Raw genomic sequence first — 14,107 nt, 5'->3', positions numbered from 1 at the left:
CCTCCTCCTCCCATCTGCAGGCACAAGCAGATCAAGCATTTTGACACACCTTTTCAGGATCTACCTCTGCCTTTCCTCTAGCTTTACACAAGTCTGATTAAAATGACACAGCTTTTTCACACTGAATCACAGCAAATTCCCTTTCAGGGAAAAAAGCAAAAGAACATCATTTGCATCCCTCAGTGAATTATAGCCATTGTTTTTTATTTCCTAGTGGGTAATTGAAGGCTTTCACAGCTAGAAGAAATTATTTATAGTGTCATGAAAAATTGATTGACTTTCCTGAGTGCTTCATTGACATTTTAGGCATCTACTTCGTTCCAATTAAACTTATATAATCTAAAATCAATGAACTTCTTTATTTTAGAGAATAAATTATAGAGGAAAATAATTTGTTTAGCCTCTATGAACTGCCTTATTTCTACATATTTTATATATTTAATCTCTGCAAGGAACAAAAGAACTCAAAGTGCTATTAAGCTCAATACAGACAGAAACCTTTCCTTTGTTCCCCGCACCTTCAGTGTCTGCACAGAAACCAAGCTTTGGGAAGGAACTTAGGAACTTTCCTACTGAGTTACACTTACAACCACCTAATAAACTGTTCTGCCTTTTACAATGGCTACTACCAAATGCCTCAAAAGAAGGCATGGAAACATTCAGGAGATCTTATGTATCTGTCCTCAAAATTAGGTTTATACAGTTTCCTAAGAGTTAGAGAATTTCAGAGACTCAAAATATACCTTAATTTTTTACCATAGAATCCATTTCTGTGGTTTTTGAGTACAGTGTATATGTTTCTCATCTGAAAAATGTAGAATTTTATTTCTAATTCAGATCAATGCATGTCAATTTGTCTCAAGAGAATACTTAGCTAACTAAAGACAAGTAAGTGGAGATTTTAATGACTATAACTAAATTAACTTTAAAAAACCACAAAACAATCTTTAATCATGGAAAAAAATAATAATTTTCAGTCTGAACGCTGAACAGGGCATGAAGATGGAAAGATCTTCAGGTAAATACCACTGACGCGAAATGGTCACTGTTACCATGTCAGCAATTAGCATCAAGTCTGTTGAGCTAGCTAGGATAGGATCTGCTAAGATACTTATTCCAAGCTTTCTCAAGTTATACTGGTTTTACCACATGGATCTCAAATTCTCCTATTAACGATGAATTTTTATGCTATGTAACTTGTCCTTGTGCTCTTTAAATAGGCAGGGGTTTTTATTTCTGTTTTGGTGAATCGTGACTGGGTTATCCTGAATAAACTGCTAAATGTGAGAAATCTGAACTATATGTTGTGAAAGTAAAGGAAGTATTGTTATTCTTCAGAAGATATTCAGGAGGTCTACTTGAGGCAGATACAATAATCATAGCATCATAGAATGGTTAGGGTTGGAAGGGACCTTCAAAGGTCATCTAGTTCAACTCCCCTGCAAGGAGCAGGGACATCCCCAACTAGATCAGGTTGCTCAGAGCCTCATCCAGCCTGGCCTTGAATGTTTCCAGGGATGGGGCTTCCACCACCTCTCTGGGCAACCTGTTCCAGTGTTCTACCACCCTCAGTGTAAAACATTTTTTCCTAATATCTAATCTAAATCTACCTCCCACTATTTTGCAACCGTTACCCCTAGTCCTGTCACAACAGGCCCTACTGAACAGTCTCTCCCCATCTTTCTTGTAGGCCCCCTTGAGGTACTGGAAGACCACTATAAGGTCTCCCTGAAGCCTTCTCTTCTCCATGATTGAGAAATATTAAAAACTTAAATAAACATGTCAGAAATATAAAAAGTACTAGTTTCTTTTAGTCAATCTTTTCAATCGCAGCTTAAGTTTCCTCTCTAAAACATAAAATAAACTCAAAATCCTAAATTAAAAGGATTGCATATTGGTAGCCTGCAAAATTCCTTACTAGAAAAAGTACTTTTTCTGGTAGAGCTTTACAACTTCATCTTACAAACAGACATTAAACACCTAATGATACTATCATTTAAACTGAAAGATTCTCTCTTGTGTGTATAAGCTTATTTGGTTTACTACTCCTTTGCAAAAACTCTCTGCTGGTTTTCCACTTCCAGAAGCTTTTAGGATGAGTTTTTGCTGCAAAGATGATAGCAGGAACAGGAAGAGTTTTTAACACATTTTTTCTATAACTCCAGCATGAGAGGGAAGTATATCTCTGTGATACTTTTCTAACTTTATAATTAGCTATCATCATGCTTTCATTGTGTTATCACTAGTGATACATTTAGTCTAATCTTAATTTACAAGTGTGTTTAATGACTGTGTGTCATTCAGCAGATTGTCTTTGTTGTTCCAGTGGGAAAGTGTCAAAGCATTCCTAAATTTGTAGTTACAATTTTTCAGTGATTCAGTCTATCCTTTTAAGTTGTTCTAAGCAGGTAGAGTGAAAGATGAAGTCCTGTTTTAAAGAAAGTCAGGCAATTTTACAGTTTAAATAAAATGCCTACAGTCTCAAGTCTTATTAACTAAGTTTCAGACAAGCCTATAATTTCAAATTGTTTTTAAAAAACACATTGTCTTTTCTTCTTTAGAACTGCTGGGGAAGTGTATTTTCCTGTCCTCAAGTTTTTGAGGAACCTTCTTGATCATTGCCAGAGAGCTAATTATCAGCTAATACAATATTTTCACTTTTATATGGCATCTACTACTGGCATCTAGTTGCAGCTTGAAATAGCATTAAGGCCCTCTAAAAAATATTTCTTAGAACTATTTCATAGAAAACTTAAATCTGAATAACAAATGGTTTAACAAATGCTTTCAATGCAGAGGTGAAAAAATAGAACATATTTTCAAAGGTTCTAAACAGTGTTTCATGCCTGTGTATATTAGTGTGAGAACTATTATCTTTTCTGATATTTGTTCACTTGTAACAGGGGAAAAAAATAATGGGAAATCTTTAGTTGGCTCTAGTAGCTCATTTTATTCAACTGGGAACTACATTTTTACCTCCTAGAAGCCACCTTCCTTCTCCTCTTCCCAGCAAAATACACATAAGCAAGACTAATTCCCCATGTTACACCAGGAATACAATGTTCCTTGAATGAAAGATGTTTTACCAGAGCCCAAGAATTTTTCCTGTCTTTGGAGGAAATTGCCTGCAGTTTGAACATTTTGTCCTTAAGTACCTATAGGCGAGTGCAGTGATGGAATGACTCCGAGTTCTGTAACAGAGGTAGAAGCATATGATGAAAACAGATAACTTTTGCTGCTTTTGTGCAGGGAGGAGCACTGCCAGAGCTCAATCAGGACTGAGACAGCAGTGCAACAATTTGCTAAGGCAATCTAAGATGCAGCTGATGCTAAAATGCGTGGTCCAATTGCACCTGTCTTTTCTTTGAACAGGTCCAGAAGTGGAGCACATCTGACTCCACAGCAAAAGCCAAACAGGCAGAAAACATGTCTTGGATTTTAGTTTGCTTTTTTGGTTGGTTGGTTGGGTGGTTTTCATAGGGGTTAGTTTTGTTACCCTTTATCTTTGTATTTCCCTGGCTCTTCAGGCATGCAAAGAAAGTGTCAAAGGAAGGGCTCAACTGTGTCACCACACTCACCCTGAATGTATTAGACATTATATTTTATATGTGCTTAGTTATTACATTATAACTACATGATAAAATTGTCTTTTAAAGTTAATGTTTGTAGAATAGGTATCCATTTGGGGTGGTATAAATCCTTTGTCCCCATCTTTTCCTATGTAAAGCAATGTAAACTATACTGTGTGGCAATTTTTTTTTTTTTTTTTTTTTTTCCGATCAAAGCTGTATTTTACTTACATTAAAACATGGTGAAAATCATACTTGCTCCATCCTGTCAGACCAAATTTGCTTTCTGGCTTCAGACCTCATGTGCTGAGTTTCATTTTATGGCGATTTTTTTTATAGACTAGTTATAAATCTTTGTGAATGGAGTGTTTATAATGAAAATACTGCAGGGCCAGGGAGTACTGGCCACACTAAAGATCAGCAGAATTTTAACAGCAACAAGATTGAACAGTACTGATCAATCAGCCTCCAGCAGCATCCCATTTTCAAAGGCAATATACTATCTCTATGTTATACAGTTTTTGTCAATGTAAGTAATTTTTTCCTTCATTTTGTTTTAGATACTCTAGTATGAAACTAGAAATTCACTATTTCACTTCACCTCTGTATTATCAGTAGAATTGTATGAGGCCTGTACAGTATTTTGTGGAATAATGTATCCAAGGGGAAATGTCACCATGATTTGAAATGCAATAAATATTTAACAGTGAGATATTCCATATCATCAAAGTGATATGAAATGTATAAATTTGCATTTTTACATTGCATTTTTTAGTAAGATGCTTCATAATAAATCAGGAACAGATTTAGATATTGATTTTTTTAACAAGGTATCTGATAAGATCAGTGTTTTGACTGGGCATTTAGTTTGGCTGTAATAAAAACGCAACAAAAACATTTTGAGGAAGAGAAAAGTGACAAGTGACCTAACAAGTTTGCAAACCAAGATGATAACACTGCTTACATAGCTACATATTTTAAATTACTCTTGTAGATGTGATTTTCAAAAATGTGAAAGAAAATTATACTCAAAATTTATTTATGCACAAAGATCAACAGTTGACTGTCATAGAATCATAGAATAGTTTTGGTTGAAAGGGACCTTTAAAGGTCATCTAGTCCAGCCACTCCTCCTGCAAGGAGCAGGAACATTTCCAACTAGATCAGGTTGCTCAGGGCCCCATCCAAACTGGTCTTGAACACTTCAAGGGATGGGACATCCACCCCCTCTCTGGGCAACCTGCTTCAGTGTTCCACTGCTCTCATATTGTAAAAAATTTCTTCTGTATGTCTAATCTGAATCTACCCTCTTTTAGTTTAAAACCGTTACCCCTTGTCCTAACACAACAGGCCCTACTGAACAGTTTCTCCCCATCTTTCCTGTAGGCCCCCTTTAGGTACTATAAGGTCTCCCCGGAGCCTTCTCTTCTCCGGGCTGAACAGCCCCAACTCTCTCAGCCTGTCCTTATAGGAGAGGTGCTCCAGCCCTCTCATCACCTTTGTGACCCTCCTCCGGACCCTCTCTAACTGGTCCATGTCCTTCTCATGTTGGAGGCTCCAGAGCTGGATGCAGTACTCCATGTGGGGACTCATGAGAGCGGAGTAAAGAGGGAGAATCACTTCCCTCGACCTGCTGGCCACACTTCTTTTGATGCAGCCCAGGGTATGGTTGGCATTCTTCAAGGTTGTATTAATTAGAAAACAAAATCCTTGACCCTAGTCACTTCTCTAACACGCACAAATTGTATTACTTTTTTTAATGATTCAGAGAAAACTACAGCTCTCCTAATATAGTATGCCAGTAAGGAAGAACAGCTGAATGTTTTCTTTAAGCGGTTTAACACAAGATAGTTTGTTTCCTCTCACAAAGCAAAATGGCTGAAAATAAGGTATTGCATCATATCACAGAATAGTTTGGGTTAGAAGAAGGCACTGTAATTGTTTCATCCCAACTGCTTGCTTAATGCAGAGCTAGCGCAGATAAGGGTTCCCTGATAAATACTTTAAAACTGATAAACTAAAAATTTAAAATATCTCTGCAGAAAATGTCACTTCTGCAGAATCTGTGAAACTAAACCTGGAAACCCTTATTTCTGAGAGTTTTCATCTGGAAAATTCTGTTTGTTTTGAAACAAAGTTGGACCTTAGCCTAATTTTGTGTTAAATGAGAACGTGATTATGCCTTCTTCAACTGTGTTGGCATAGTTAAGGAGCTGGACTCAGAACAGAGAGAGAGAGGAGGCTGGTTTCATGTTGCAACATTAGCACAAGTGTAAAAAGCTGTAAAGATGAAGTCAGTCAGTTTCTGTAAGGACCACTGCACTCTATATCTGGAAGATAACATAGGAAAGCTAAGTTCAAGCTTATTGTCTTTATCTGCATGTTGTCTCAGAGTGCAGAACTAAAAAAAAAAAATTGCCACTCCGGTCAAATACACTCTTTTACTTAATCTTTCTGTATTTCGGGCATGCTGGCATACAATTATGTATTAAAAATAAAAGCACAAAAGTCAAAGAGGTGTAATAGGTAAAATAGATTACATTTCCCTAGTATGTGTTATGTTTTGGCTGCAGAAATGAGGGCAGAAAGGGGGAAAACTGTTGGGTAATGTGAGATGTGTGCAAGTAAATTTATTTTCCCCCTCCTAAATGGAGATATTAGGAAGCAGATATATATATATCTCCTGTCTTTATAAACAGATGGAGGCATAGAAAGCTGGTACTACGAATAAAAAGATGGATTACTAGAAAAAATCCCCAATGGACAAAGAATAATCAATTAAAAGTAGAGGTTAAGGTTCTCATTCATCTTTGAGACAGATGTGGCTGATGTACTGATATTTCTACCACATCAGCAAGTGATAGCTTGAGGAGGCGATATACAGTCCAAATGCAACAGGAAAGCAAGTATTTAAATGCACTGTCTGGAAATACACAACCACAATTAAACTATTGAATAACCAACTTGACTTTTAGTCAATACATTAGTTTTAGTTATGTGATTCAGGATACTGCTTTTAATTACTAGCTATTTTAGGTGAGAGTACAGATGAAATAGTGCTCATTATTTCCATACTTAGGGTTTATAAGCAATTAACATTATTCATAGGTATTGCAGTAATTATCACTATTGCAAAGCTGTAAGGACATGCATTTTCTTTATTTCAAAATATTGACATGTAAGTGTACTCTTCATAAAACTCCAGCATCCTTCTGCCAAAATTGGAATATTGAAAACTTTTTCCTTAAGACTCAAAAATTTGATATACTGTAAATTTACTAGTTTTAAGCTGCTAATCCTGCAATCTTTTCTGCATGCACACGTAAGATATATTCTTTTCTAGAGGAGGACTTAATGGCAATGCCAAAAATTTTTAAGATAAATAATAGTCTTCCCGTTCTGGAAAGTAATAGGAACAAGTATATTCTACTCAGATACTTACTGATCATTATGCTGGCCCAAAACAAACAAACAAACAAAACCAAATTTAATTTCACATTCTAAAGAAATTAAAAATGTTATTTAATTGAGACTAAAAACAAAATCTTTAGAAACGTTAGGACGTTTTGGTTTTTTTACATTCACTCTCTTAATGTATTTCCTATCTACTTTCTAATCTATTTAAATTAGTTTTATTCAAAATTATTTTTAATAAATAGACTAAATAATTTTCTTTAAAGTCTATCTCAAAAATTATATTTCCTGATATTTGTTTTCTCTTCAGAAAGATAAATACTTGATGAAATCCAAAATTCTTTTAGAAAATATAAAAGTTGGAACCCAGCTGCGCTCCCTGGAGTTTTAATTCTAACTGTAGTTAAATTCAAGGGAAAATTTGTATTTCTTTATTTGGAACTGAAACAAGAGCACAGTTTCACTTTCAATAAGTATATGGAAATCAATATGCTGTAATGTAGTTTATGCTATTTTTCAGTTTCCATCTGCTCCCTTCCATTCCGTCTTCTTCTGAGTGACAGCATAATAATTGCTGTACCCATTAATGCCCTTCTAATCCAACTGCATTGTCACTGCAAAATAAATGTTTTGCTTCCTAGCAGTTTGTCCTGCTAGGAAACTTTGCTTTAGTTATTTCAATAATCTAACAGCAGAAAAGGGAAAGCTGCTTTGTCATCAACAGCTCAATAGAAGACACTGTATATTCAATACGGAGAGTTGGCAGAATTTTAACCAGTATCAATTTATAACTAGGATAACAGCAATCATTTATTGTCTGCCTTAAATGAAAGTATCCTTTTTGATGCAATAATAGCCACTTAACTGATTTGAGATTGTAGTAGGGGTTTTTTTTGAGGAACATTTTCTTTACCCAGAATAAAAAATGTAGTCTCTTTCTTTGCAACAAAAGCTCTTAGAGGATAAAAGCTTCCATATGAAATAAGATGTCAGAATAATTTAGTTTCTTGCAGTAACTATTTCATTTTCCCTAGTGGGCTTTCAGTGCATAGCTACAGTCCCTTTCCCATTTTGTCCTATTTCTTAACAAAAATGCTGCAAAGAAAGAATATTAGACGTTGAAATATCTCAAGACACACTTCTCCATCGAACCATACCCCCAGTGCAATCTATGGATCTCTTCTGGTACCAACATAAGTTTTCACTGCTGTTGGGAAAGTCCTTAGAGAATATAAATCTAGATTAAAGGCTGGTACTAGTTTTGTGAACTTTTCTCCCTGAAGGGCTGCATTTATTGTCTAGTGAGAATTGTGCGAGGAAACAGCATACAACTGACTCCTTACTAACATTTCATTGCTGAAACATCTGTTGGCTAATTGGGTTTTTTCCACCTCTTTGCACCATCCTTTGTGGAGAAAACCTCATCATCTCTGTTTCACTGGTTTCTAGGCTTTTCTGTTTATTGTGAACAACAGAATTTTCCAATGAATAGTTCTAAAAAGAAAAGAATGCTTTGCAATGCAAGAAGTGATTCACTTTATTTGGTCTTAGCTTGCACTGATTGACTCACAGAAATTTCTTTTGAACAACCATGTTTTTCTATAACATTTATAGAAACATCTATAGCAGTCACAGAACTCTTGCCCTCACAAAGTCTCAGAGCACTCCCAAATAACAAAACATAATACTAATAAAAATATCCAATTGGCTTTAATTTAATGACCTCAATTTTATGCTCATAATCTTGGGAATGGAAATGCCAAGTTTTATTTTTGAAAATAAAGTTTATTATTATTACTTAGAACAGTAAAACTACATTAGAAGAATATCATTTTGTTTGTAGTCATCTGTTTAGAGGTTAAGAAAACCCAGATGAAATCTTGCTATGCAGCTGCAAAAGTCTACTTCTGTATTTTACCTAATGACTGTCTAATATGAGGTACTTAAAAGGTCTGCAACAGAAGCTGAAACACAGGAGTCTCTGGTTGTATTAATTTTTAATCATTGTACTGCAAAAATATGCACTTATATTAAGTCTTGTATGGGAAAAGCTTAGTCATAGGGTTTCAAAAGCGATCGAGCATCAGAGAAGTGAGTAGTCTGGTGGCAATAGCATTTGCCTGCATTTGGCCGGATGTTGCTCACAGGTCATCATTCCCCACACAAACTATCTGGCACCAAAGCCAGTCTGAGAAAAACCCTGCCATCTCCGACCCTTGGCTGCTCATTCCTACTCCTCAGCTGTGCCAGTACAATGATTTTTAGGGCTCTCACAAACCAGATGACCAAAGTGCTTCAGTCTGCAAAGCAGCCTTTCAGTTGCAATGGCACATCTGAGGGACAGTGAACGGCAGAACAGGCAGAGAAGAGAAAGGGAACATTTTCAGCTGGTATTTCCATTACAGAAAGTGTGGTGTCAAACATTACTGACAGGCAGAGGGGAATTTTAACACATCATAGATGAATGCTCTAACCAAAGAATATCAGATTAGAGAGTCTCTTGAATTCTTGTGTTGGAAAAGCATGACCTTTTTTTTTTTTTACATTTAGAAAATAAAAAGATTTGGCGCATGCCTTCTTGTTAAGAATTAGAATTCTGAATCTGATACTGAGAAAAACATCTCCCAAGAAGGAGCAGTAAGGGAGCTTTTAAAGCTTATCCCCAGATCTCTTCTCTTCTTTTTTCTTCTTTTAATTTAGCTGAGTACTGCAAGTTTTCTCTTAGAAGTTGTGATCGATCTACTTATATGTACATCAGTCACTGCTGTTACTAGGAAACCACTGGGTTTTTCCTCTGAAGAATTGTTATAAATAAGCACCATGTCATGAAATAAGATCCTCGTGTATACTGCCTCTGCTTCCAACATAATTAAGATCAGGAAAAATCTAATTTGGGTGTAATTTGCCAGGTTACATTAAATTATCTTGATGAGTCATTCATACCTAATTGCTTTGGACTACAGCTTCATTGCATTCTATGATCCTGAGAGTCAATTTAAATAAAGGGTGAAGTAGGCTGAATAATACCTTTCCAAGGTCCTGTCCTAGAACAGAAAAAAAAAAAAAAACAAAAACGTTTCATATGTAAGCTGTGGAAAAAAAAACTCCCCCCACTCTACTGCTCTCTTCAGGTCGCAAAGTGTGTGTTAATCAAATTCCTCTTATGCTGACTTCAGAAGAACTGTAGAGAGTTTTGTGTTCTTGAAAACAGCTGTGGTACCAAAGAGCTGCAAAATCCACAAACAGCATTCTTCTTCTTCTCTTTTAACCTTTTAAGACCCAAATATGACACAGAAAATCCTATTGAAGCAGGAAACTTAGAAAACTGTGGAACTTAAATTCTTCACTGCAAAAACTTTTCCTGTAACTTTAGTTTCAAAATCCTTACTGCTGACATAAAGTGTAATTGTGAAGACACTACAGTACCTAAGACTCCATAAGGCTGATGAGCTGTATAAGTATTAAAATAATATTTAGTAGGAATGCAAATAAAAGAATCAATTGTCATTTAAAATTTCCAGTATGAGCTATACTATTTTTTTTAAAAGCTGAACAAAAACCTAAATTTTGGGAATTTACTGCTTGGAAATCTTAAACCAACTTGGAACCATTGTACTATTTCATTATTTTACCTACACTATTTTTTTATTAATTTTATTTAAATATATTATAATAGTTCATTGTTTTAAAAAATGTAAGTTGAAAGTAAACATATTGCATAGAGCCGTTATTTCCTAAACTCAAATTCTCTATTAGCCATAGCTTTCTCATTTCATTTGAACCAATATGTCCTCTATTCTTTTTGTAATTAATTCCATAGATTGATGTTATACTGTTCAGCTTGAACCTCAACCAGGTGTCTTAGATCTTTTGGCTCTGTTGAATATGTCTTTTAGACTTTTGGATCTGAGACTGTCTCTGTCTCTCTCTGACTACATATCCTAGCTGGCAGGGAAGAAGTAGTCACTTATCCTCATTAACCTCTTTGGTTACAGAACTGCTAAAATCAGCCCTGTTGTGAGATTTAGCAGCTACAAGCTTTATTTTAAATAACAATAAGAGATGTGCTAGCAGCTGAAACACACATGCAGGAAGTGGGAGACCTGAATTTAATTTCCTTTTTAAACTTAAGTATTCTAAGACACTGCCTTGATACCTTGGCTAGAAATTAGTTTAGTAGGGGCACTCTTCATCACTGTGTTAAAACTGCACTATTCTACAGAAGTTAATTCAAAATTAATTATTTGAGATACTGCACTTGATACAAATAGGCCTGAGTTCAGGTAGCTCCCTTGGTTGGCAAGTGTCTTTACTCCTGCTTATTGTCACAGGAACTATTTTTAAGTTTCGCTTTTTTTTTCATAAAATACATTAAGAGAACGGAGGAAAGTGATACCTAGATATGTTTTATTTATCTTATTGGTAAGAAAGAGAAAATTTTCACATAGCAAATCACATGACTGGATTAGCAGTTCCATGTGGCCCTTAGCATACATGTAATTCTAGCTTCTGGGTAAAAAGAAAACAAGATCTTATATCCTTAGAAGGAAAATGCCAGATTTGGAACACAAAAATAAAACCTACAATTATGCAACTTTCTATGTTTAGGTTTGCATTAAATAAAAAGAAAAAAACTAACAGTAATCATGTTGCAAACCTCAAATAAAAGTAAAAACGTATGAAAAGCTCACAATAGCACTAGATGACCTTGGAAGGTCCCTTCCAACCCTAACCATTCTATGAAAATTTAGTTAAAGCAATAGAACATTTAAGACTATTCTCAATGTATTATCAGTGCTCTTGCTATGTAGCCTAGACCTCACAGCCACAATACATTTTAAGTCAGTTTGATGCAAAAGCTTCTTGAAGCAGAAAACTTTTTAAATTGGCGTCTCAGTTGTGTTTTGATAGCCAATGTCAATTTAACCCAGTGAATGAGCAGTAGAAATACACATACAGTATTCACCCTGCTTGGTCGTGCTATGAAAGGGATTTTTATGATGTGCCACTGGGAATTCAGTCTCTAGTTTTATTGTTTCCATTGTCACTGAGACGTTACCTTTTATTCTATTTTTTATTTAGTTGGGGGTTTTTTCTCTCTTGGTCTCAGTATTGCTCTGATTGATAGACTCATCTGCAGAGGGATCACGATTTTTTTCATGAAGCAGTCAGTAATGTGCTATAGCCAAACTTTTCCAAATACAAGTTAGGACAAAGTTTTACCAAATCCAGTCAACATCATTCTTGGTTCCAGCACTCCTGAAGCAGTCTAGAAAGCTGCTAGCTGTTTTCAAGCTTTTCAAAGTGAGCTGTGTTCTTCAGTGACTGAGTCTCTGCTCTGTTACAGCTGTTTTTTAATAGCTCTGTGGTTGAAGGAAAGATAAGATATGGATTTCTACATATAATAAATATATTAAATATATTTTAAAAGCATTAACCAAAGCCATTTTAAATCCAGGCTTCAATATACATTTCCAAAAAAATGTAGAATATAAATTGCATCAAGGTATATACTTTGGAAATTAACTTTTTGTTACTAATTAAATCTCAGTTTCAAAAGGCAATTTTGACATAGGCAAATGATCAGGATACAGAATTAGACCATAGGAGTCATCTTCTAATTTTGGTCATTCTCTTTTTATGGCTTTTCACACGTTTTCGCATCTCGCTGGCTGTGAGTGAACAAGACATGGTTGTATGAGATTCACAAGCCTGTCTGACGAAGATTTTGCACATCCTTTTCCCAACCAGTGTTCTGCCACGTGGCCATATCCCACCTTCAGTTCATTCTGAAATTACAGCTATTTTTACTTGACAAACTAGCATCCTATCCAAGATAAGTCCCTGAAGCGGTGTTTGTGTGACATCCCTTTGAAACTGCTGGCATTACTTCCACAACTGAAGCAGTGCTTCAGATAAATAAGAAGTGTGTTAGTTCTTCATCAGCTCGAACTAACAAATATAGAGATTTACAGAGTAGGAAATATATAGATACGATATTCTGCAATTAAAAAAAAAATTAATTCTGACACTAAATAATGCCTGAGCTGAGTTTTGGACCTTCTGCCTCCACTGGGGATCTATACCCTGCTCCTGTCTTGGGCATGGGGAAAACCCTCCTCTGCAGCCCCAGCAAGGCCTGGTGTGGCACATCTGCTCTCTGGACACCCTGGCACCACTGAGCTGTACAAAGTCAGCCCATCAGAGTCTACATCCGTGGTGAAAGGCTTCAAGTAGATTAAAATTAAATTAAAGCCCAGTTACATCTTTTGTGTCCATGTCCCTCCCCTACAGGTCACAGCCTCGGCTCAGCGAAGGTGTCCCGGGCGCAGACGTTTCCCAGCTACCCCTCGGAGCAGAGCGAGGAGCACCAGCAGTCCCTCTCGCTGGCCAGCAGCTACTCTTTCAGCTATGGCTCGGGCTTGGTGCAATGACAGCTGGGGGCAGCCAGCCAGGAAAGACAGTCGAGCCTGGAGTGTGCCACCATGGCCGGGGAGCCACCCACCATTTGCCGTGAAAACTGATGCCTACCAGCTCCAGCCAGGTCACCGCCAAGGTGGAAACCTGGAGAGGCGGCTTCCCCAAAGCAGAGGCTAAGTCTTTATTTATTTATTTTGCTGTTCCTTTTGTCGATATGTTCAGGAAGGAGGGGGGCGGGTGGGGAGGGAGGGAAACACGTTCATGTTGTGAGAAAGTGGTGGAAACAAATGAAGCTGTGTTGGTGTGAAGGTTTCTGCATGACCGAGAAGGCCTGTTCTGGGGCTCCGTCGCTATGGCACATTCGACATTGGGACCTTTCTACCTGCGTCCACCAGGAGGCCAGCCCAACTTGACCCGTAACATTTTTAGGTCCTTCCTACAGCCCTCTGATTCGCACCAGAGTCATTGAAATGTCACTGATTTGAGACACAGTGTCAGTGCTGCAGGGGTCACCTTCAGATCCAAGCAAGTTTGCTTCTTACCCTAGAGTGTGGTCAAGTGTTTTTTGAGCCAGGCGCCAACAGATACTGGAGTAGCAGGCTGATATGGTTTGTTGGGAATAGAGTTTGATGTGTTAAGTTAAGGTAATTGCCTGGTACAGCTCTAAACTTAAATTCCCAGCGCACAAATTCATCCCTTACTAA

The 14,107-nt window shown here is 36.7% G+C and overlaps 1 protein-coding gene across 1 annotated transcript in view; it reads left to right on the top strand.

Moving 5' to 3' along the window:
• The window catches only part of DOK6 (docking protein 6), a 262,700-nt gene extending 249,283 nt beyond the window's left edge, over window positions 1-13,417 (top strand). The window contains exon 8 of the mRNA XM_086742170.1: window positions 13,278-13,417. Within this exon, the coding sequence (XP_086598296.1) occupies window positions 13,278-13,417 (140 nt within the window). The remainder of the gene's footprint in view (window positions 1-13,277) is intronic.
• Window positions 13,418-14,107: the final 690 nt, after the last annotated feature.

This window comes from Chlamydotis macqueenii, chromosome 2 (genome assembly GCF_036417535.1).
Source record: "Chlamydotis macqueenii isolate bChlMac1 chromosome 2, bChlMac1.mat, whole genome shotgun sequence".
Lineage (NCBI taxonomy): Eukaryota > Metazoa > Chordata > Aves > Otidiformes > Otididae > Chlamydotis > Chlamydotis macqueenii.
Note: the sequence above shows the minus strand (reverse complement) of the source record. Positions and strands in the feature narration are given on the sequence as shown.